This window comes from Eucalyptus grandis, chromosome 6 (assembly GCF_016545825.1).
Source record: "Eucalyptus grandis isolate ANBG69807.140 chromosome 6, ASM1654582v1, whole genome shotgun sequence".
Taxonomy (NCBI): Eukaryota; Viridiplantae; Streptophyta; class Magnoliopsida; order Myrtales; family Myrtaceae; genus Eucalyptus; species Eucalyptus grandis.
Genome location: NC_052617.1, coordinates 48,320,515 through 48,345,475, shown reverse-complemented (window position 1 = coordinate 48,345,475; position 24,961 = coordinate 48,320,515). Strand labels below are relative to the sequence as shown.

The 24,961-nt window shown below is 38.6% G+C and overlaps 3 protein-coding genes across 8 annotated transcripts; all 3 read left to right on the top strand.

Moving 5' to 3' along the window:
- Positions 1 to 7,448, top strand: LOC104450400 (uridine kinase-like protein 3). 6 transcript variants are annotated; one of them, XM_039315966.1, is made up of 15 exons: positions 1 to 343; positions 1,367 to 1,538; positions 1,698 to 1,789; positions 1,908 to 1,977; positions 2,832 to 2,950; positions 3,321 to 3,417; positions 4,274 to 4,353; positions 4,800 to 4,994; positions 5,149 to 5,232; positions 5,331 to 5,391; positions 5,606 to 5,666; positions 6,080 to 6,173; positions 6,280 to 6,352; positions 6,783 to 6,865; positions 6,985 to 7,448. In XM_039315966.1, exons 2-15 carry the CDS (start codon positions 1,388 to 1,390, stop codon positions 7,159 to 7,161), a joined length of 1,437 nt encoding a protein of 478 aa, XP_039171900.1. In that variant the 5' UTR covers positions 1 to 343; positions 1,367 to 1,387; the 3' UTR covers positions 7,162 to 7,448. The 6 variants fall into 6 exon arrangements, with proteins under 6 accessions (XP_039171900.1, XP_010063231.2, XP_010063232.2 ...); XM_010064929.3 differs by having other exon boundaries at positions 2 to 343; positions 1,364 to 1,538; XM_010064930.2 differs by having other exon boundaries at positions 3 to 343; positions 1,469 to 1,538.
- A 1,591-nt stretch (positions 7,449 to 9,039) lies between these two features.
- LOC104452160 (heavy metal-associated isoprenylated plant protein 41) lies at positions 9,040 to 9,742 on the top strand. The gene is made up of 3 exons (XM_010066671.2): positions 9,040 to 9,045; positions 9,144 to 9,222; positions 9,471 to 9,742. The coding sequence occupies exons 1-3, from the start codon at positions 9,040 to 9,042 to the stop codon at positions 9,740 to 9,742; spliced, it is 357 nt and encodes a 118-aa protein (XP_010064973.2).
- A 6,684-nt stretch (positions 9,743 to 16,426) lies between these two features.
- Positions 16,427 to 21,496, top strand: LOC104450399 (subtilisin-like protease SBT5.4). The gene is made up of 11 exons (XM_010064928.2): positions 16,427 to 16,558; positions 16,855 to 16,964; positions 17,066 to 17,163; positions 17,297 to 17,461; positions 18,260 to 18,368; positions 18,776 to 19,310; positions 19,556 to 19,653; positions 19,779 to 20,024; positions 20,168 to 20,282; positions 20,406 to 20,619; positions 20,726 to 21,496. Exons 1-11 carry the CDS (start codon positions 16,475 to 16,477, stop codon positions 21,259 to 21,261), a joined length of 2,310 nt encoding a protein of 769 aa, XP_010063230.1. The 5' UTR covers positions 16,427 to 16,474; the 3' UTR covers positions 21,262 to 21,496.
- The last annotated feature ends 3,465 nt before the right edge of the window (positions 21,497 to 24,961 follow it).

Genomic DNA, 24,961 nt, shown 5'->3' with positions numbered 1-24,961 from the left:
AGCATGTCGCGCGCGCGCTTAGAACAGCGACCATTTGGAAAGGAAAGGAGGAGGAGGACGGCTTCTTGTAGAAAGAGAGAGAGAGAGAGGAAAAGCAAAGATTTGATATTCAAGGACGGTTGATAGCGACGAGTCCCGAAGGGGGCGAGCTCATGCTTTCGTCTACTCCTTCTCCTCCTCCCTATCCACACCAGCAAAAGTCGCTCCCGTCACCCAGTTTTTGTCCTTATCGTAACAGGGCTGCAACTTTGCGTGTGAGGGCGCGTGGGTTTCGCCGTGTCCGCTCGCAGCTCGAAGAAATCTCTCTCTTTCTCTCTCTCTCTCTCTGAGTCGAACTCGCCAGGTACTCAAATGGGTTCGCGTTCTTTTTTTTTTTAATATTTAGTTTTCGTGTCTGGAAGTGTTTCTGGTGATTGAGGCGGTCGGAGTTTGTGTGGGTTGGGCTCTGCGACCGTCGAGCTGTCCAAAATCAGTTGAGATGGAAAGCCTTCTTTTGATTGATCATGTCCTGGCAATAAGTATCACGTGCGCGAGCTATGGCCGTATCGGCGTTGCTTTCTACGAATTTGAATTGCAAGCGTCTTTCTATTGAACGAGTTGCGCTGTTTTATTTGAGGTGCTGGCGTTGCTTGTTTGTGTCGACTTCGCAGAACCCCAGAAAACTTTGTAAGTGTATGGCAGTTTTGGCTGATTCGGTATCTAAAGATGAGCGGCTTAGGAATCAATTATTGTTACAATTCAATAACCCTCCAGGGAGAACCTGGTGTGGGGATGATTTGAAGTGAGGTGTTGCTAACGTTCAGCATCTCCGTAGTGTAAGATCGTTGGTATTCTCTGCTTTGTGGGGAAGAAAAATAAACATAAACAACTTGGGGTGTGAGGCATGCGGGCACCGACATGTTAATATAAGGAACGTAGTCTAGCTGAGCATCCCACTGAGGGACTACTGGGGACAGCCCTCACAGGTGGAAACACCCTTCTCCTTTCCACAACAGGCTCCTTGACCAGCCTGGAAAGGTAGAAGCCCCTGGTTGATGGCACACGTAAGACGAAACAGAGTGTTCTACGCATTCTAATCTCTCTCTCTCTCTCTCTCTTCTCCAAATAAAAGCAAAGTAGCCAGAAAAGATACTTACTTTGAGTGCTGTGCAATTGAGTTCTGGGTTTCTAAGGTTATGGAACTGAGATGTTGACTGTGCAAGAGTGGTTTTGACATAGATGAGGACTATATAGGTCTTGCATTGTTAGGAAACTCATTGAATTGGAAGTTTGGAACCGTGCTGTTTTTCATCAATAAGAACTTGGTTCATGCTACCGCTAAGCAAATGCACTTGTTGACTGCCTTGCTCCATGAATTATGTAGAAGTCTTCATCGAGGTCCTTGCTTATGGATTCTAAGTCTGTTGTGGATATGATAGAGGCCTCATCAGGGCCCCATTTCTCTGGTTTTCACATGGATGGTTTGCAGCCTAGAGATCTAGCGGAGCAACCATCAACCTCAGTGACTGAAAACATGCCTAAGGAACCGTTTGTCATCGGTAAGAATATGATCGTGTATATTTGGGAAATTCTGTGCTCAACTTCTTTAATTGGCCTTACGCTCAGTTTCTTGTAATCAGATGATGGTATTATTGCAGCGTGTTATAATTAGATATATGTTTGCTTTTGTCTGAATTTTCTTAATGCTTTTATGGCAGGTGTTGCCGGTGGAGCAGCATCTGGAAAGACTACAGTTTGTGACATGATTATTCAGCAGCTTCATGATCAGCGTGTCGTACTTGTTAACCAGGTAATATTCCCTGTATATGGATGGTACCGTCATCAAGTGGGACCTTTTTTTTTTTGGTTCAAACATGGCATCTGATGCCTTTGGCATTCTAAACTGAAATGAATGCTTTGCATTGCAGGATTCATTCTATCATCGTTTGAGTGAAGAGGAACTTGCACGAGTTCATGAATACAACTTTGACCATCCCGGTTAGGACATTTCCCTATCTTGAGGGTGAAATCCTTCGAGTGAGCGATGTTTTTGTTATATCCTTTTATAGGTATTGTTGGCATAGGCCATCTGGATTGTCTTGCTCTTTAGGTTAGGCAAATTTTCTGTTATTTGGCTCTTTGCATACGCATAATACCTTTCATGTTTAGATCCACCATCAGAGTCTCTACCTTTGTCTGTTTTTTGGTCATCACTTTTTTACTTTGTGCTTTTACTTGGGATTGTGCCCATCCACTCATTTGGAACCATCTCAATTTTTTCTTTTTCATGTGATCCTTATTTTCTATTCTTAACAGTCCTACTCATGGATTTCTTAGTAATTCTTGGTTAATCACAGTTACGCAAAAACTGATACTAGAGTAAATAGATTACATCTTTGGTTGAGTAAAGCTGGTCTGTTCTATTTAAAAACAATCTGGCGATATTTCTATTTGTTATTGCAAACACACAATTGAGCTATCAGTAAGGGAGAGTTTCAGAAATTTCTTTTTCTTTTGGTGTTGCTGGCTAGTGATATCCTTGGCTACCTTTCACATTAAACTAAGTTAACCACCCTATTTCGTCCATAGGCAGGTCATCCACACCCGGAGGTCGCATTCCTTGTGACCTTGTCCTAAACCAAACCTAAGACCTCACGCTAAGGTCCCAATAGTTTTACCTCTTAGCTAGCCACTTGGGGTAGGTTAATTTTACAACTTCTAATTTGCTCATATTAACATTATTGCAGACTCTCCTAATATGGAAAGTTAGCTTTAAGTTTCACAGTTCAGTGTATTATTGATTCTCTAGAGAAGAATTGATCTTCTTTTAACACGATGTTAATTTTTAACAGATGCATTCGACACTGAGCAACTGCTCTGTTCTATGGACAAATTGAAGAATGGTCAGGCTGTAGATGTACCCATTTATGACTTCATGAGTCACAGGAATAATGTCTATCCGGCTAGAAGGGTACTCTTTATTTGCTTATGGAGCACCGCCCATCTGTATCATCCTCTATCTCCTGTCCCGATTAGGTTTATGTTGTTTGACATAATAGTTTCTAACTTTGAGAATACTTATCTTTCCCATAAAATATGGAACAAGGTGAGGTAATGATGGTATTTATAAGGTTATAATACTATCTAATGCCACAAACCATGTATAATTTGCCAAACTTTGTCAGTTCTTGAAGGCTTATTAACTTCTGTCATAATGCCAGTACGTATGCTCCCATAGGTACAAGGATGTAATATGAAGCCGAGAAAAATTTCTTTTGTTAAATGTGCTCTTTCGAATAGTCCCCTTCCAAAAGAATTGACTACTGCGACATCAAATGCAGGTGAATCCTTCAGATGTTATAATCTTAGAAGGCATACTGATTTTTCATGATCCTCGTGTCCGTGAGCTGATGAACATGAAGATATTTGTTGATACAGGTTCACCATCGCCTTATCCTTTGTGTTATTAGATATCCCCATGATCCTTTAATTTTCTGACTCATTACTTGCTTGAACATTTTTGAAACCATGTCTGTTTGACATCTGTTCTACTTTGAAATCAACATCTCTTAGTCTTCACTAGTGTATTTGGCAGAAAGTTCTGCCCCATGGATCTTCCACAATGTCCAGCTGCAAAGGAGCTTCAATTAGTGTAGCTTCAGGCACATTAGCTGGCTGGATGGTTGTTTTACGTTTTATGGTTAAAGAATGCAACAATAGGATGAATTTAAAGGTCAAATCAGGAGCTTAAATTTAAATTGGATATGAATTGATTGGATGAGTCACTGACAGTCTGTGATGCATATCATGGATTAAATACTTCCATGGCTGCTTTTGTCATCTAAAGTAATTGATTTGAACAACCGAGATTTCTCTATCATATGTCTCACTATTAACCTCAAACAACCGAGTACTAGCGCTAGTACTTAACCTACTGAGTTCATTCATTTTTCTTCCTAATAACGAGCATCGGTCATGCATATAAAGAACTTATTAAGATAAATTTTAGATGGTTATCCCTCCCTATTCGCTAGCTGTAGTGAGGATGATGATGTCTTTTGCTGAAGGGTGAGAAAATTTAGTAGTTTGCTGTCCTTCCTGTGGGCAAGCTGCAACAAAAATTACTAGTATAAACTTTTTCTCTTCACTGACATTTTTGTAAGCTTTTTCTGGTGTTGTCCCTTGACATTGTTCTTTGAGTAAATTATCTATCATTGCCCCTCACATGACCTTTCGTTTGATCTTGTTATTAATGTTAGCCTGCTTACTGGAATTCAGTATAATTTTAGCGCAGATGCTGATGTACGTCTTGCAAGGAGGATACGGCGTGATACTGCTGAGAAGGGACGGGATATTGGTGCTGTACTTGATCAGGTCAGCATCTTATTTTGTTGCTGTTGCTTCACTGCATTAGATTTATAAAGCAAAAGACTGGTAGCAATCTTTTGAGCTCAGACTTGTTCCAGTGTTTGAAACTTTAGCCTGCCAATAGTGATTGATTGCATGATAATGCTAAATTATCGTTCACGAAATATATGTTTTTGCTCTTCCTTTCAGGAAGGAAAGAATGGGATACAGCTTTTTTTTTTTTGGGCGCTAGAAAATAAAATGTTATGCATGTGGTGAGGGAAAAGAGACAATCAATGTACCAGTGCTCTAGTGTTAAAATTCAGCCAGTCATAGGTTTTGTCTTACTATATTCCATGCGTCATCATCTTTAGCATCTAGATTGGTGTTTCTTCATGTTAACAGGTTGCATCTGACTTTCTTGTCGTTTACCTTTTAGCCCATAGTTCTAAGTCCACCTAGTTTTGCTGCAGTACTCAAAATTTGTGAAGCCTGCTTTTGATGATTTTATCCTTCCAACGAAGAAGTATGCGGATATCATTATTCCCCGTGGAGGAGACAATCACGTGGCCATTGATCTAATAGTGCAGCATATTAGGACAAAGCTTGGCCAGCACGATTTATGTAAAATATACCCAAACTTGTATGTCATTCAATCGACTTTTCAGGTAGGTACAGCTTTCTTTCATACTAACTGCTGAACTTTTTTCAGTTCTCATCTATATTGTATATACCCAAGCTCTAAATGAAAATGTTTAAATGGAGTATTATACTGCTTCCAAATGCTAAAGTTTTTCCAATCAATGCTTATGTCCTTTGCAGATTCGGGGTATGCATACTCTAATACGTGATTCTCAGATAACAAAGCATGACTTTATCTTCTATGCTGATCGATTAATTCGATTGGTGGGTCTTTTTTGTTTTGAACTTAAACAAATTCTATGCATTAGTTGCTGAAAGTGAGAACTTTTCCCTTATAATTTACAATTCCTTTCCTAACTCAGGTGGTTGAGCATGGCCTGGGGCACCTGCCATTCACTGAAAAGCAGGTGGTGACACCTACTGGTGAGTTGTAGTGTCATGGTCTCACGGACTTCTAGTAGGTTACTTAATGGTTTTCCATCAGGGATGGGTTGGCAGGAGAGACCTCTTGACCAGAATCATGATATGTGTTACCCGGAACTGAAACTCAGTGACAGAGTTTATAAGTGGATTATCTCATCTTTCCTTTGTGGAAATTTTTCTGCTCAAGCTTGCTGAAATTTCTTTGTGACTGCAGGATCTGTATATACTGGTGTGGATTTCTGTAAGAGATTATGTGGTGTTTCTGTTATTCGGAGGTACTTCTCATGTCTCGGATCTGTAAGCACTAACTATACAATACTGTTTTAGGTGACATCTATGGTGTCCTAAACGAGTTATTGATGGTGGAATAGATACCATGGACATTTCCTACAACTTTTGGCCTTACATTGCCTCTATTCAAAAGTTGTGACATAGTGATTTTGGCTAGTGATGTAATGACAACATGAGTGATTCAGAACTGGATTTTTTGGATAAGAAACTTATGAAACTTGCGAACCTTGATTAGGTCTTTCCATGTTTCTCTGATTTACTGGTTGATGATTAATGGATTTGAGAGACGGTTGGGATTAATTTCCATTTACTTGTCAATTTATAATGAACTGTTGTCAGATTTTCTGTGTCCATGATGGCATTGTGATTGACTAATCAATTTTTTGATTGATGCCAGTGGTGAGAGTATGGAGAATGCTCTGCGAGCATGTTGTAAAGGTATAAAGTTAGGGAAGATTCTTATTCACAGGGAAGGGGATAATGGCCAGCATGTATGTCCCTCTCTCTCTCTCTCTCATGTACACACACTAGCGCATGAAGTTCTGTGCATACCTCTGTTATTTTTTCCTGACCTTGTAATTCTGTTGATCTTGGCAGCTAATTTATGAGAAATTGCCGACAGACATCTCTGAGAGGCATGTTTTGCTGCTAGATCCTATTCTTGGAACAGGTTTGTCATGTATAGCTCAATCATAGTATTGGTGTCTGACCAAAAAAAGGGAATCAGTCTGGTGAAGCTGATGTGATTTTTGGTTGTCACCTGTGCAATTAAATTCTCATTAGTATAATTGATGCATAATGGTCTGTCTTGAAATATGGACTTGCGACAAGTGGTCTCTATTTTGAAGATTCTTTATCTGATGAGGTATCAGGGATAAATAGTTGAAGGTTTTTTGGAGGGTACTCCTTAAGCTTTAACATTTTATTTCGCTTCTGAATACACTTTATTGAACGGCTCATTAGGCTCCTCTTTTCTTTTCTCTGGTTATAGTAATACATAATTTATCTATAGTTTTGGACGGTCTCTATTTTCTCCATCAGTTCTTCTGTGAATTGGCCGGGATTACCCCATTTTAGTCATCTGCGTGTTCTTCTCCCAGGCAATTCAGCTGTTCAAGCAATTTCTTTACTCATAAGGAAGGGTGTACCAGAGTCCAACATCATATTTCTTAACCTCATATCTGTAAGTGGAAAAAGCAATTTCTGATACCAATAGCTCCATCATTATTATTTGACTGTCTTATGGATCTTTCTTCCTAATGAAGAAAAGGACTGACTTCTTTGTTGCTTACATCCCATCAGGCGCCTCAGGGTGTGCATGTAGTATGCAGAACCTTTCCAAGAATAAAGATCGTGACTTCTGAGATTGAAGTTGGGTTAAATAAAGATTACCGTGTTATACCTGGCATCGGCGAGTTTGGAGATCGATATTTTGGTACAGATGAAGACGACCAGCTGGTAATCACCTCTTCATCATAGTTTGTTCGAAGCAGCTGTTTGGCCTGATCTGGAGTTGAGTAAGTTTGAATTTGACCCAGATAACTCGCTTAAATTACTTTTGGTTAGATTGGCTCCATCTTTCAGAAGTGGTGAATAAGAATATACGTTATTCAATCTCTTTCACTTTTAGTTGTCCCGCGATCAGGGGCTGTGTATGTATCAATGAAATGTCTCAATGTACATCGAGCGGAGACCTGTAATTATGTCAATGACACCAGGATAAGACATGGTTCATTCATGCCAAATCTCCTGAATTTGTGCTATCATGGCCTCTGATTCCTAATTCAGCTTGATATCATTTGCTTGTTCACAAGTAGCGAGTAATACATGAGAGTATAGTCAGCTGCCCTGGTCCCAAGCTTTACGAACTTTCCTTACGCATCCTAGTTGGACAATAATGTCAGTCTCGTTACAAGCCTTTAGAGTCCTTTTGCTCGATTGCAAAGTGAGACGCATGTGAGAGGTTAGCCAGCCAAGAGTCCATCAACTCAAATTTCAACGTAGAAGGGTGTGCACCATAATCATTTTATTTCTATTTTAGAATTATTTTTCTGTTCTAGAAATAAGAATGGAACAGAAATCCATTTGATAATGTAATATTATTTTTCTATTTTTAGATAAATTTTATTGTTCAAAAATAGATATGAAACAAAAATAAGAAAAAAAAATTCTAATTTTTTATTTTTCATTTCTAGAATAGAATTGAGAAATAAAAGCTTTTCTTTTTGCTCGCCTTCACTGTTAGCCGGCTGCCCATTTGCTGTTGCCTTCCCATGAATGGGAGAAGGAAGAGAATGGAGGAGCTGAGGAGGAAGGAGGGATCGATCGAGGAAAGAGAGAGAGAGCTCTAGAGAGAGAAGGTGTGAGGGTTTTAGAGAGAGAGAGAGAGAGGGAGAGAGAGAGTTTTTCTTTTTATTTTCTTTAGTTTCTTTCTTTGTTTTTTTCCTTCCTTCCGCTTTTCCGGTGATGTTCGTTCGGAGGATTTTTTTTATAATGATTTTGCGGACCTCTTTCCGTTCGATTTTCAAAGGTTGGCTGAGAGAAGCTGCTTGTTTTGTTCGTGAGTCCGCACTCTATAAAGTACGATTCCCGACCCAAAAAAAGAAAGAGAAAAAAGTACGACTGACTTTTAGGGCCTTACTTTGAACATGGTTTTAAAAGAAAAAACAAATTGTGAGATTTTTGCCAGTCTTTTTCGTATATGCTTACTGCTAGCAAGAAATACCACAGTTAAAATTACAAAGAGAAAATGAATTAAGGAAAAGAAAAATTAATCAGGTTCCTTAGGAAATGATTGACATAGTTGAGAAATATAGTTTCTTTATCAAACGAATTTTCATTTCGGGAATAGAAATTTAGTATCGTTATCAAATACGTATTTTTACTCAAAACTCATTTAAGAATAAAATTACAAAATCTAATTTTATTCCAAAAATTAATTTCTACCCATAATGGTTATCATTTGTACTCTAAGCAACTTGTCAAGAGAGATTTCCTTTGAAGGATTTGGTAATTTGATTTAGCAAAGATTGTTTTGAGCACATTAACGACCATCGAGGAATTGGTCGTATCTGCTCCCGGCTAGAAGTATTCCATCATATGGAATTAGATGTGCCACTTCTCATCACAATATAGCTGACCAAACTAACCCAACAATGTAAGGAGCGACCCAGTCCCAATTATTCTAGTACAAACCACATAAGTCCTTTCACGTAGCCAGCTAATGTACTAAACTTAAGAATATATATATAGACACACACACAAACGAACTTGATAGCTTCTTGGTTATCTTCAAAGGTTCATCTCCCAGAGCACCAGAGCTTGTTCCAGAGCTATCTCCTCTTCGCTTTCTTGAAGATGAAGGCAAGTATGATCAATTGCGATTTGAACATCACAGTCGGGGTGCTTCTTAGCTAAATCATCTTTATTCATCTGCCATTCATTTTATTCCATTCCTGCAGCAAAAGATAGTGATCAAATTGTGCATGGACTGTGAAAAAGCCAGATCGAAGGCAATGAAGATTGCTGCCGACGCTCATGGTTAGTGACCTCATTTATTTTTTGGCCGATCATGGTACAAAGTGAAACGTATATGGTCTTATGCACACGTGAAATACAGTCATACCGTGGCGACAAATGAAGTTAGTGTTTGAGGGTTTCGAGTGTCAATAATCTTTTTTTTTTTTTGGTAAAGGAGTGTCAATAATCTTCAATGTGGTTAAATGGAAAAAAAATAAAAATAAAAAATCTCCCTGTTTACCGACATTAAAATGACGATGATACGACAGGCGTGATCTCGGTGGCGGTAGAAATAGACAAGAGCCATCTGGTGGTGATCGGGGTTGGAGTCGACGCAGCTTCCTTGACGGGGGCGCTGCGGAAGAAGTTCTCTCATGCCACCATCGTCAGCGTTGCGAAAGAGAAGGAAAAAGAAGATGAGAAGAAGCCAGTTTGTTGGGAGCAGAAGCCGCTTTGTTGGGAGCAGAAGCCGCTTTGTTGTGCTCAGTACCCTACTTGTAGGGTGGTTTACGAAGAAGACCCGGGTTGTACCATCATGTGAGAGAGGCCATCCATAGCAATTTCAGCCTGGTAAATCAAATCGCGAGATCTTCTTGATCTATCTTCAACACGACAGTGATGGCTTCAATCCTTGGTGCAGCCAATTGGCAAGAATTACGCATGATGTTTGTTGTTTCGGTGATCCCATTTGAGAATGTTCAGAGATAAGTTGATAAGAGTCGACCGATTCTTGTTCTTCTTTCTGCTTGATTCCGCAGCTGTATCTTGTCCAGAAATAATGCAAGGGGTTGGCCACTTATTGTAGATTTGCCAAATATTCATTTCAGCACGTTTTATCTCGTAGAATGATGCGTGAACAATTATTCCCTTCTATTATGAAACGACATTTGGCCAGCCACTCGTGAGTCTGACATAACCAATACTAAAATCGGTTTTAGTAAATGTTAAATTGACCTAAAATTCTATTTTTCGTGCTTACATTTTCTAGTCTTTTCTAATCGAATTCTTGTAAGTTCAATGTGTCTAATTCACAAATTTTCTAATCACATCTCCCTGGCACCAATCTAATCAATTCAATTGATATGGTCATTTGAAAATGTCTGATATGATATGATAAAATATTTACAATGTGGGAGTTTATGTGACATCTAAATTGGCAAGCAAAAGTATTTTTCTTTTGTATTTTTCATTTGCACGATAACGTTTATGTGGTATCCATATTAACAAAATTATTTCTATGTCATAGTCTAGCAATATTCAACAGTCATGCCAATTGAATTTGGTCAAATGTGACGTTTGAGGAAATTGATCAAAAAATTTCTAAGAATAGAAGAACATGATTAGATATATTGAAAATGCAAGAACTTGATTAGAAAATGTAAGAGTATATACACAAAAAGTAACCTATATAATAATCGAGATGACTTATTATCGTCAGAAACTTTGTCTTGTAATCAAATGCCATATATCAACTAAAAGATTAGAATGAAATTATCTGTTTATAAGGAGGAGAGGAACATTTCTAAACAACGCTAGCTATCGAGTGATGAGTCGCTTGGATGTCCAAAAGATATCAATTGCAATGCTGCAGTTCTTAATAATTCTCGATCTTGGAAAGGGCTTTTCTATGTTGAATGTTCAAAACTGAATTACAATCTGTTAAAAAAATCACATCGCATGCGTATTACCATGTATGACTAACATCTTACGATACAGGACATGTCTGTCCTTGCAGAACCACCAGTTGGCGACCATTTCAACAATAATTTCAGCATGACGAAAACGTTCATAAAAAATTATAATCGTCTCCATTAACTAAAAGGTCAACTCACAACATCACTGGCCAATCCAAAGCTGTGTCTACATCCGTCTGCAACTTGACAGTTACTTTGAAGATGATGATCTTTAAGATACATGGACCTCTTCAAAGCTGACTTCTCCTTGTGACATCAATTGGGACTTGGCAAATCCATTCAACTGGCTTCATGTTTTCAAACATGTATTTTCTTGAATAAGCAAATTCTATAATATATTAGCAGCCTAGCTGCCTAGCTGGAAAATATCGTGTCCTCTATATCTCTTATTGGTATTTTGTTTGTAAAACAAACCAATAGATGCCTTGTCCTGTATCGAAAGGATATGAGTGTGCATGTGAACGAGATTTGACACTAATCAATGATCATTATTTTTTATTTATTAAAATTCAGATTTCCTATTGAAACAGTGTGATTGTTCATGAAAGAATTACAATTATTTATTATTTATTTAATTTCAAATTTTATTACTTCTTCCAATGACTATCTTAGAGTTCGTATTTGTTCAGTTATAATTTTTTTAATCTTTGGAAGGTTATGTTTATTAGAATATAGCTTCTTATTTTTGCTATTAATTACTGAATATGTTTGTTCAATAATGTTCTTCTTCTTCTTCTTCTAATTTTGTTTTCTTTCGAAAGATAAATAGTTATAGCTTTCACTATTTTTTTGGGCTGCCAGATGTAATCTTCCTTGGAGAAACAGATCTTGGTTTGAGAACCTTATTTGGGCTTTGAAGTTCCTTCCTGGCAAGGACTTCTTCTATTGCATTGCCCGGTTTTCTTTTGGTGCCATGTGCCACTTGATATGGAAAAAGCGTAATAGCATTATCTTTCGGGGGGAGACCTTGGAGTTGCTGGCTTTGAAGAATCACCTCATCAAAGTAATCAAGGACAAGGTGCTTACCTTCACCAATGTGGTGGACAATACTAGGAATATGAGGCTCTAGCGATGTTGGGGACTTGACTCTTCCATCTTCGGTCCTCTTGTTTAGTGCTGTCTTGCCTTTTGCTTGTTGCTTGTTTCCTACTTTCGTTCATTTCTAGTAGTGTTTTTTCGACTCCCCGTTCCTTCGGGTGTCTTCCTTTTACATTGGCTCCATTCCACTCATTATGTTTTGTTGTCATTTTGAGTGAAAGTTTTTTGGCACTGATTTTTTGTATAATTGGCTAAGCTATTTATAAATTCTTACCTTTACCAAAAAAAAAAAAAAAAGTCATAGCTTTCAATTATTTCCCTTTAGAAAATCTCGAGAAATATTATAATTGCTATTTAGTATTTTCAATCAAGACTTTGTTATGTTATGGAAGAAATTTATTGGTGACCATCAGTAACATTACTAAGAAAATTATTCTTTAAAAAAAGTGATATCACGTTTCAAAACCTAATTTCATGATTCTTCTCAATCGGTTGTTAAATTTTCCCAACATCTTTACCATACCCAATTTTAAAAGGGATTCCTATTTAGATTTAGACAGCTGAAGAATGGGGTGGGCATTGAAAAAGAAAATGTCCAGCGGGATCGACAAGGCATACCTGCTAATGGTATTTCCCAAACCGGAGTGGGATCGAGGAAGGAAGCACAGTCCTTCAAAGTAGAACAAAGAAAAACCGAAGTTGACTTTTTGGAAGACACAACTTGCATTGACAAGGACAAGACAAACATTAACTTTGGTTTTAATTCTTCATTTAGTACGATGTTGAGGGTAAGCCGAAATTTTAAATGAAAGCCACTGGTACTTGAGCAGCACGAGGTGAAAGCGCGTTAGGTACAAATAAAAGGAGTCGACTGTCTTATACGTAAATTGATTGGCTATCATGTAAGATTCGTTCACATGATTTGTATAAACCAACCTAATTAGAAACTTGTATTAGGTGCTCACCACAAGTTTCTGACCTTTCAACAGCCATGTTGACCGGGTTCTGTACACTAGATTGCTGTGCTTGCAAAGGGAGTCAATGGTCTCAAATGATTGAACACTCCCCAAGAAAGTCACTATTCAATGTTCATAGGTTGACTTGGCTTATGAAACGATATGAATATATGGCTTATGGTCTTCTTGGAAAAAGCCAATCGGGTCGTTTTCTATGCATTGGTCACCAGCTGATTTCCGCACGGCGGGAGTTTACTAGGTTTTCCCTTGCCGGTAGGAAGGAGCACAAAAACTAGAGGAACGAGGAAAGAGAAGAAACTAAGGCAGGACTAAGTCACAGGGGTACTACTGACGAAGTCCTCGCTCCTCACATGTGCATGGGGAGGCTCTTAAATTTTCGACATATGACGAACAGCATCCGTGCTGGATAATTCCTCCCCGGGCGACTTCGTTCGCCGTTACGAGACGCGTCGATTATAAATACCCATTGTTTTGACAACCCACGCATCAACGGTCGCAAGTACCGTTTGCGTCTCGGAGGACGTTTCCAAGAGCATAACGCCCTTGTTTTTGTGTAGGCCACATGATGCTGGTTACTTAGGTTTATGCCTCAACAAGGTTGAGCCAGGCCCATTGAGTGGGCAACTTGCTGAACAAGCAAAGTTCCAAACAGGCGATTGGTAAAATATAGGCCCAAATGGCAATATGCAAGCAGGGGTTGCAGATAGCGGGCTCTAGGGCAAAATAGTTTGAAAATTTCTTGATGACCATTCAACTCAAGGGCAAAAGAAAAGTTTGTTTTATTTCCAATTTTCGAGATTTCATGAATCTTTTGCACCTTTAAAAGGCAAGGTCGGAATGCCCAAATTGGCATGCCATCATTTCCTAAAAATGAGTATCATTAATTGATTGGTGGATGACTCGTGTTCTGCTATATGAAAAAAATAGTCTTGGGTGTTACCAAAATACCAAATTTTGATATCTATTCTAATTAGCATTGATATTATGAAAAACCCCAAATTAGTATACATGTGATAAATTTATCTCAAACCAATTTTTTATCATAAAAAACTCAAATTAGTACATTCTTGACAAATATATATTTCGACAAGCAAAAACATAAAACTAGTATATTTGTAGCAAATTCATCCTCCATTAGTTTTCATAAATTGGATTAATATGAGCCAAACTTGTATAGCTGTCACTATCACATATTGTCTAACTCAACAATTTCACAATAAAAATTTAACAAAAACTAATGGAGGATAAAATTATTACAAGGGTATTAGTCCGGTGAAGCATGTCATGTGGCAGCCTTATGCTTTAGGCAATGAATCGCTAACGAGCGTAGCCGGTTCTGCTCATCAGCAGAAGAGGAAGGCACGTGAGAAGCACATGATTGAATGTGCAGCGATCGGCTGATTTGAGTGAGGTTGGCGTAGTTATGCTTGGACTCTCCGTCTCCTCCACGCACCACCTTGCTTATGTCGAAAGAAAAACACCCAGCAGAGTGAAGGAACAGAAAGGCGGAAAACGATGCCTAGAGCTGCGTGACTGTTCTCCGGAAGAGAAGTGTACGTCTGCGTCATCTTTGGGGACTCAGTAGGTTTGATCGCGCTGGACACTGGGTTCGATTTTTCTTATGTTGGACTTTGATAACCTTCATAGCATGAATGCATGGTATACTCCAGAATGCTGAGACATTGTCCAAGAATCAATGGGCGATGCGGACTGATATTGTTCGAGCATGTAGAGAAGCCAAATGGATAGCGACGGATGTGTCTTCGACATCGTCGTCGCATGTTTCGATCCCTCCCATTATGTTTATCATTCACAGGCCAACCGCCGCACAGGATTCATGGCATTCGATGTAGACAAACTTTGTAAAGCTGGCTTATTGATTGATTAATGATCTACATTGCATGACACTTAAAATGCCAAATCTGAAAGTCTGGGAAGATATTAGCATCAACAACGCAAGTGTTCTCATACGGTTCGGCCATCAACGGCGCTGGACGGAAGGCAAGCACGTCCGTGTCGGAGCGGAGTGAACCTCGAGGGTTCTGGTGTGGTTCTTTGCCATGGCCAAAAAAATGACGCTTTCCATCCGAATATACATGCCTAGCTTGTTCCCACCCCCGCTTTTTCTTTCCCATGATGGAATAACTGACTCTTGCTGATTTACTTTCTACATATATTTATTAGTTTTGCTACCAAATCTGTACACATGCATTGATTAATGGCATCGACAGAAAGAAAATCACGAGATATATTTAGAAGTTTTAGAAAGACTTGTATATAGTACAAGTGATCTCAGGAGACTTTACACATAGTCAAACACTAGATGCAGATGCACAATGGAAAGGGGCTATTAATCTATGGAGAAAAGTCACCAAAAATCAACTATGCCTATTGGGAAACATTTATCTAAAATTTTTATTATGATATTGAAAATCCTAAATTATACCCACTGTGAAACATATATTTTAGTTTTTTGTGATATAAAAAATCTCAAACTTATATCTATAAGACACATTTACTCTCCGCCAAGCTTCCATCATATGATTTTGCAGCTAAAATATTATTGTTTTTATTTTATTTAAGTTATGTGAACATCATGTTAATTCCGTTAGCCTTCTGTCATCAATGTAGGTAAATTTTTAATAATGCACATTGACGAAATCTTGAAGAGGGTAAATATGTCACATTGATATAAATTTGAGATTTTTTGTGTTACGAAAAGAAGTTTAGGTTAAATATGTTACTATGGATATAATTTGGAGTTTTCTTTTTGTGACTTTTTCCCTATATATGTACCAAAAGAAAAAGAAAATAAAGAAAGAAGGAATCATAATTGATATTATTTTGGAAGATGAGGACATATGAGATAGGATCAGGGATGATACATCGACTAATTTAAGTAATTATATTTTGCTATTTGTTTGGCAATATGCCAGATATTATTCGTCAAACTTCAACTTTATGCGTTTAATTTCTTGCCAAAAAAAAAAAAATTAAGGTTGAAAGATGCTTTCTAATTTGTCTTATAACATAGAGAACAGATATGGAGATGTAGCAATTGCTAAAGAGAAGAAAAAGGCAGAAACAAGAACTTTCCCTACAATAGAGAACCTTAGAAAAATCCAAATAGAAAGCATTCCTGATTGTATGCTCGCTGTCCTCGAATGCATGAGATCACGTTGACCTTTCAAAATGAGGATTGCTATGTCGAATTCCCTCTTCACCCTTTCGAAACCACCGATTTTGGAAAAGAATATCAAATCATATTAATTTCCAGCCATAATCACACTCACGGTTCATAAGAGCATAATGATCTTGCTAAAAATCAAGAGAGGGAAATTCGAAATCATTTTGCATAATCCCCGCATTCCATAATTGGCGTTGTTGACAGGTTAATGAACGTTCCCTATTTCTTCGTCAAGATTTTCTTCCATAAAAAAGTGAAAGCAGAGATTTAAAGAACAGGGGCAGAGCAGAACGCATCATTTGCCTCTTTTTGTCTGAAAACGGAGGAATTTGAATTGTGTTCGAGTTTGTTTTAAGTTGCAGAAGAAGCAGAGAGCAATGGGGCTTTCCTTTCATTCCCATTGTCTCCTCGCAGTCCTGCTTCTGTGTCTAGTGCATTCACCCACCTTCGCTTTGAAAAAGGTGATGCTCACTTTTTGCCTCGTTGAATGCAAAAATAAGATTCATAGAACTTTCGCTGTTTTCGGTCATGAAAATCTTCAGTTTTGATAACCAATTCTTTTGGCAGAATGGTTTAATTTTCTGGTCTTTTATCTGGGTTGTTTCTCAAGATCTTCTTATTTATTTATTTTTTTATTTTTTACGGTGCTTTCTTTGATTTCCAAGCGTGTCGTCTCTCACTCTGCCTCTCAGTTTGATCATTTCTGGGCGTTTGCCTTTCAATAGCCTCATTATTTCCAACTTTCTCTGTGCTTTAGCCTTATATCGTGTACTTAGGATCTCCTGCACACGGTCCAGAACCAACCACAGCAGACATCGAAAGCGTCACCAATTCTCATTATGATTTACTCGGATCGTATTTGGGAAGGTATAGTTCGAATTTATATTTCATAATCATGGAACTCGTTGTTTTTCTTTGTTCGTAGTAAAATATGATTATTTGTTCTGTACTTCAACTTATTTGGACAGCAATGAGAAGGCCCAGGAGGCAATTTTCTATTCATACACTCATCACATCAACGGTTTCGCTGCGATTCTCGAAGAGGATGAAGCGGCAGAAATTGCTAGTGAGAGTTTGGCAATATAATTATGTGATTTCGATTTATGTGTTTGATCAAATTGGTCTGTGAAGCCAACAGAATGCTGCTCTGTTTTCCTCTGTTCCATCTACAGAAATTCATGGCTTATCTTTTGATGCAGAGCACCCAAACGTCTTGTCTGTGTTTCTAAGCAAGGGAAGGAAATTGCACACGACAAGGTCATGGCAATTCTTGGGGCTAGAGAGTGATGGAGTGATTCACAAGAGTTCCATCTTGAGCAAGGCTAGGTTTGGGGAAGAAACAATTATCGGCAACCTCGACACAGGCATCTTTCATTATTTATGGGATAGCGCAGTTCTTTTTTAATTCAACTATGGAATTATTCTTCTTTTCTTTTGTTTTGGCTCAAATTGGTTTATTTCCAATCATCATCATATCTCCGTTGACCCTTGAATTTGCTTTATTTGCATGAGTTTTTGGAACATGATTTGATGGCCGAACGTTTTCAAGAAAATTCTATTTTACTGACCATTTAATGAGTTCATGAAGTTGACCACAGCATTTCCGCTACGTCAAGCATTACTGTGCTGCCTTGACCATATTATTTCTAGATCAGCATCTTCTGCACACGGGTCTACAAAAGTGAGAACGTGAAGCTTCTTTGCTCATATCAGAAAAATTAGCTGCCAAAACATGAAAATGTCCCTTTGTTAATATCTTCCAAAGAGTTTCATGAGTTTGGGAAATTGGTGTTTTAGTTATTATTTAATTTTAGAAAAAAAAATAGAGAGAAAATATGATTGAGAATATCCCCAGGGATAACCTTTCAATGTCATTTTCTGACAAAGTAATGAAAGATTCATATTGTATCCGTGCTTTGCAACTTTTCTTGGTTTTATCCACTAACTCAAAACGACTGATCTCGTCGTTCTTGAAAATGGGTTCATGACTTTTCCATGGAAAAGCTTCATGGAATGATGGTAGGGTCTCAGGAAATGAATCTTGACAGTTCACAAAATGATTTTGCTTCCTTTATGCATCACGCTGTGAATTTGTCAAATGATTTCCTTTTTGACATTTTGCAGGAGATGCTTATGGTTTCTCTTTTCTTTTTTCTCTACAGGTGTTTGGCCGGAATCGAAGAGCTTTAGCGATGAAGGGCTGGGTCCTATTCCAGGAAAGTGGCGAGGAATCTGTCAGCGGGGCATAAAAGATAATTTTTCTTGCAACAGGTTTTATTCCTCCCGGATAGTTTCGTTTTCTTCTTTGCCTCACTAAGTTTAATTCCAAGTGTTTCCACTGGTTAATGATTTCTTTTTTTTTTTTTTTAGGTAGACCTGTTTGTCATGTGGATTTCAGTATTTTTTTTTTACTTCCTCTTTTAGTTTTTACAGCAAAAGGGATAAATTGTTTTTTCAGCTGGTTTAATGAAAACTAGTGTTCATTTGACTACACCAATAATTGCATATAGAGGCACTGGTTATTGAAATTCTTTATTTTCTATATGCGCTTATCATGTTGATTTATTTCACCATATTAGACTTCAGAAGATCAAATTCTGAATAAATGAACTATGAACAATTATTTTATGTGACTTTCACAACTCAGTGAATCCAATCTCTCATTTCTCTGTACTTAGGAAGCTGATCGGAGCGAGGTACTTCAACAAAGGCTATTCTGCTTATGCTGGACGTCTTAACTACACATTCTACACGGCACGGGATAATCAGGGTCATGGGTCCCACACTCTGTCGACAGCGGGAGGAAGCTATGTCCCTGGAGCGAATGTTTTTGGGTCTGGCAATGGAACAGCTAACGGAGGATCTCCAAGGGCCCGTGTTGTGGCGTACAAAGTGTGCTGGCCTCCAATCGATCAGAACGAGTGCTTTGACGCGGATATTTTGGCAGGCTTTGATGCTGCGATACGCGATGGCGTTGATGTTCTATCGGTCTCTGTTGGTGGGGAAGCAGCCGAGTTTTTCAAGGATGGAATTGCCATTGGATCCTTCCATGCAGCTAGGAACGGGATTGTGGTAGTTTCTTCCGCTGGCAACTCTGGGCCAGAACTGGGGACCGTGTCTAATGTTGCTCCTTGGATGATCACGGTTGCTGCAAGCACGATTGACCGGGAATTCACGACCTACGTTGCTCTTGGAGACAGGCAGCACCTAAAGGTATTAGATTAATCTCATACACAGATGAGCTTCCAAGACGTGATACTTTGGTCTCTGAATCTATTTGCGGTGTAATGACTAAACTTGTTCTTGCTGCTCTGAAAGAACTTTCTTCAGTTGACGTATATTAGCTTTCTAAATAAATATCAGTTTCCGTTCATTTTCGGTTCCTAGGTCCTTGTATTTCAAATAGTAATGCTTTTTCTTGTTAGTAACGTGTACTGTATTTATGAATTTTTTGATAGGGGTCGAGCCTTTCGTCCATTGGTTTGCCATCCGATAAATTCTATCCACTAATCAGTGGTGCAGATGCAAAGGCCGCAAATGCGTCGGCTTCACAAGCGTGAGTTTAACCTGCTGATATTTTTTTAATTGTCCTTTACTTCAAAGTAATATCTACTTCTGTACAGTACATTTCAATTTCATAGTCCATTACAGGAATTCTGAGTACTGCTTGAATTGTTGCAGTTTGCTCTGCTTGGCTGGAACCCTCGACCCCAAGAAGGTGAAGGGGAAGATCTTGGCATGCGTTCGCGGTGAGAACGCGAGAGTTGAGAAGGGCTACCAAGCTGCGCTTGCAGGTGCTGTTGGGATGATTTTGGCTAATGATGAAGCGAATGGAAATGAGCTTCTTGCTGATGCTCATGTTCTCCCTGCTGCTCACATCTCTTTCGCGGATGGGAAGATTCTCTTCTCTTACATCAACTCCACAAAGTATATTTTCTAAGTAGTTCTTTTTTTCTACCTGCTAGCAACCTACTTTCCGGGTTCTTCCTGACTTTTCTTGAGGATTTTCACCTTCTTATATATGCTTTTACTTCTCCATGCGCACGCATGCACGTATCTGTCACGTTAAGGTTTCCTGGGGCTTACCTGACTCGTGTCAAGACAATATTGAACACGAAGCCTGCTCCTTTTATTGCTTCGTTCTCATCCAGGGGACCGAACATGGTTGAGCCAGCAATCCTCAAGGTATCTTAGTGAGATTCGTTAATAACGTTTCATATGGCATCTACGCTGTTTTTGGTTAGTTAACTAGCTATTTAACTGTTAAGTTCTATGCCAAGTAATCTAATTGTTGTCGATGTACTTCAGCCCGATATTACTGCACCGGGAGTGGACATCATTGCTGCTTATACACTGGCAGTTGCTCCAACGAATCTTGGTTTCGACAAGCGTAGAACACCTTTCAATGTAGAGTCTGGCACATCGATGTCCTGTCCTCATGTGTCCGGCATCGTTGGTCTCCTCAAAACCCTCTATCCTAGTTGGAGTCCTGCCGCGATACGATCTGCAATCATGACAACCGGTAATACATTTTCAAGTGTTCTCTCTTTTAGTTCTTTTATGTTTAACAGCAAGCAGATTCTTACTTCTTTGTTGTGTCTTTCATCGTAACTTGAACCATTACACAGCAAAAACACGAGACAACAGGAACGAGACGTTGCTCGATTCGTCTTTTGTCAAGGCTACTCCATTTTCCTATGGAGCTGGACACATCCGGCCAAACCGTGCTGCGGACCCAGGTCTCGTGTATGACTTGACGGTCAAAGACTACTTGGACTTCCTATGCGCCCGAGGTTACAAAGAATCCCAACTGAGGTTATTCACCAATGAGACTCACATATGCCCTAAACATTTTAATACGGCGGATTTGAACTACCCTTCTATCACTATCCCGAATCTCAACGGCACGGTTGTGGTCACAAGAAGGGTGAGGAATGTGGGCACTCCTGGCACGTACTCTGTGCAAGTTAAGGCACCGGCGGGAGTGTCGGTCTCCGTACAACCACAGAGCCTGGTGTTCGAAAGGTTTGATGAGGAGAAGGAATTCAAGGTGGTGTTCAAACCTTATGTTGCTGGCAAGCCCGTTGATTATGTGTTTGGACGGTTGACCTGGTCAGATGGTACGCACTACGTGAGGAGCCCCCTGGTTGTGAAGCACCAGTGAACATGACATTTACAGGGAGGATTGGGGTTTCGGCAAGCTAAAAGGGCTGTGATGGTAGCTGGCTCTTGCCCTCACTTTTCTCTTTGGGGTATAGGAATTTTTCGGGGACAAAGTTTTTGTCTGCCTTTCTATTAACTGGGAACGAAGTATTTCGTTTATTCGGGCGGAAAATGGAATTTGCTTTATGTTTTGATACATTTGGTGGCTAATAAAAAGGAAGTACAGATCCAGATCGAAGAAATGCAGTAGCTATCTTCACTCTTATCTTATGCTCTGTTTTGTTGCATTATTTCTTCCCTTGAAGCCAAACCCAAACACAGTCAAGATTTATTACTTGTCATGATTTTACGCATGCTCTTCGAATTCGCAAACTGTCCTTTTGCGGTCCGCAACTCTTCAATAAATTACTGCAACATATATAAGCAGAGATATTAATACATATGAAAACTCTGAAAATGCTCTGCCTTGCTTGCCCCTGAATCATATTTCTCCAGCATGGTTCAATCTAAATATTAACCCAACAGACGAGTGTTCTTGTCAATATCCATTCCCGCCAGATGCAATATTTGCTCAAGATGCTAATGCCAGCCAAAAAAGAAGGAACTGGATTTCTGCAACTATTTTTTAAAATAAGATCCTCAGTAGGGTAGTTGATCAGAAGGGTTTTCATCAATCGACTTTTTAGCTCTAATGAGCTAATCATCAAGTCAAGAATTCTGTCAGCATCTGAAGTGCTAACAAGATGAAAACTTTAAAGTGACTGCATCGCTGTCCTGTTTGTCCGATTTGAGTCCTATTTGACGTTAACATCCTGCAAAATTATTTGTTAGCTCAATTTTAAATCTTAAGCATTTTTAAACCGCTTCCTCCTGAATTTTTTCCCACAAGCCATTTAAAGGCGATTTGAGTCGGTCTAACCTATTTGACTGCATCAATGTCCTGTTTGACCTTTTTATTTTTTTTATTTTTTTCCCGATTTGAGTCCTATTTGACGTTAACATCCTGCAAAATTATTTGTTAGCTCAATTCAATGCGTAAATCTGCGAAAGAAAGAGGTATACAGGAGGAACTATGAATCCTCCATTGCAGAACCAGCTCGATCTAGATCTGACACATCAATTTGGACTAAAATATGCCAAACATTTTTGACTTCAAGTATGCAATAAACATGTATAAGAATAGTACAAGTGTTATAACTTTAATATGAAACTCATTTAAATGTCATAAATTTTAAAAAACGTTCGTTAGAAATAATATGCTACCTTAAATTTCCAGAATTTGGGTGAATATTTCTAAAAATATTTTGTACTTAAGTGATCGATTGATAGTTATGGTACTCAAATCACCAACTGGATAAGCTGACCCAGCAATTGAAGAGAGAAAGGAGGAATAGTCGAAAACCATTAATTGATGAAATAGGGAAGACAAAACCCAAAATAGAAAAAAAAAAATATCCTCCCTTTCATATTCAAAGAGAAAGAACGTAGAAAATGAGAAGTTTAAAAGAAAAACCAAAGAAATGATAATTTGTATCTCCCAGCTAGTCCATTTTTATAGTTTTAGAGAATTCATGCTCGATGTAAAAATCCAAACCGACGGGCGTGAGAAGTGGTCATCGAGACTAAAACTCTTCAGTTTTTCTTTTCTAAATTGCAAAGTTTTGAAATCGGTCATGCATTCGCTTTCAAACACGCGTGGATTAGTCATGTTCAAATCAGATAAGATTACGTGAGCGTTGTTGAACGAGAGACATCATCATTCAAACACAAAATGAATCAGTCGCATGCAGATAAAACGTTGGATACCAAGACATATCTCCAAAAAAATGAGGAAAATAATTACACAATCACCATCGTAAATGAAAACTGAATCAAACAATTAATTCTCGAGCGCATATGGGCCACACTCTATGCTGCTGGTTTTTTTTTTTTTTTTTTTTCGAGTCCTATTCTATGCCTACTCTACACCCACCCTCAGATTTTTGCCCTGCCTCTTGTAGGGCGTAGGAGTCGAAACCCACTCCTGAAACTTACTCATCCCCACCTCATCCTCTTCTGAGAATGTGGAGATTTGAACCCCTCAACTCCATCTTCCATGTTGGAAAGGGTGGCCACTGGGGCGAATCCCAGTGATTACTCTATGCTGCTGGTTAGATATCGTGCCTTGGAAGCATCGCGTCCTCACATTTTACAGCCGTTGGATCCCTGATATCCTTCGTTAGTATTCTGAGGGTGCTGGTGTCCCATTATTTTTCACATCATGAGAAGACCAATTAATATTCCTTTACTTCATATCCTCTTCTTTTTCTATACCACCGGTTAGATCACTTGTTCTCCTGTTTGGCTTTTATTAATCAAGGATCTAAGCCAATCAGAATCCCTGTTCACTAATTAACTAGTCCAAACTAATTACAAAATGCCAAAGACTGGCATGGACATCGGTCAATTACCACCAGCGTCATCCGTCACCTCCTCCATGGACCATCCTCGATCACTGTTCGCGGGTGTCGGTTACATTCATTTACTCGTACGATCATACATTCAAGCAAATCAGTTAGCAGTATTCGACAAATTGAGAATCGAATGGTGATTACCCCATGCAATTCAATTAATCCCAAGCTTCCTCCTATTTCACTAGGAGTTTATTGATTAAGATAAATGGAAATTAGCTCCCACTTGCGTTCACAAAACGGTAAACTAACTCACTAATCATTAATTAATCATAATCATCATAATCTACCTGTTGATCGACGTACGTCGTGAGCTTAATAATGCATCTAACAATCACATGCAATTAGGCCAATTGGCCTTGTAAAGCAATCATCAGTCAATGAAAGAGCCATATGATCACTTATTCAATTAAGGACAAATTCTGATCACTTAGGTTTTGATTCAGATAAGTGACTTAATGAACCACTCATTAAATGATTCAGGCATCATTACAAAGCTTGATATGTGTAGTTTAAATGTCATTGAGACAACCTAATCCAGTTCTAGCCGGATTATCCTGAAATTAACCAAATTGACACAGCTCCCGATTTAACCCAAATTTCAAAATTGCGGGAAAAATGGCAAACTTGGTCAAAAAGGCTTCAAATTTTACAGGCGGTTAGCCCTAACTTTCTACTTTGATTTTCATGCTTTGATTTTTGATTTTATGCCAAATTTACCGATTTCTCCCTAGCACTCAAATGCAAAACTGATGAAGGCTGAATTGACCTTGTCCGGTCTTTGGTAGTTAAGGACCTCTAAATATTGTTGAAATGGCCTCAAACTTTCTGGCCTAGCTATTGAAACCCTAGCAAAAAAATTTCCAGTTTTGAGTTTTTGCTAAAAAGGACTCCAACCCTTTCATCTTTGCAAATCAAATTCAGAGAAACTGAAATAAGATTTTTACATTCAACGCGAAAACCTTTTGCTACTTTACGGATATGAGTTTTTGGATCAAGAGAAGTCATAGTTTTACAAAAATTATACCATTGTGAAGCTCTTAATCTAAAAATGATGCAATGTCTCATGGAGAGCCTATTTCCAACATCTATAAACACATTCAAGCTACTTTGAACATCGTTCAATAACATTCAACATTAATCATCAACAATCACCTAAAACATTTGTCTAAACATGATTTGATCATCACCAAATCATTACGAAACTTGCTTTAAACACAACCAACATCGAAAATCATGCTTGACATATTT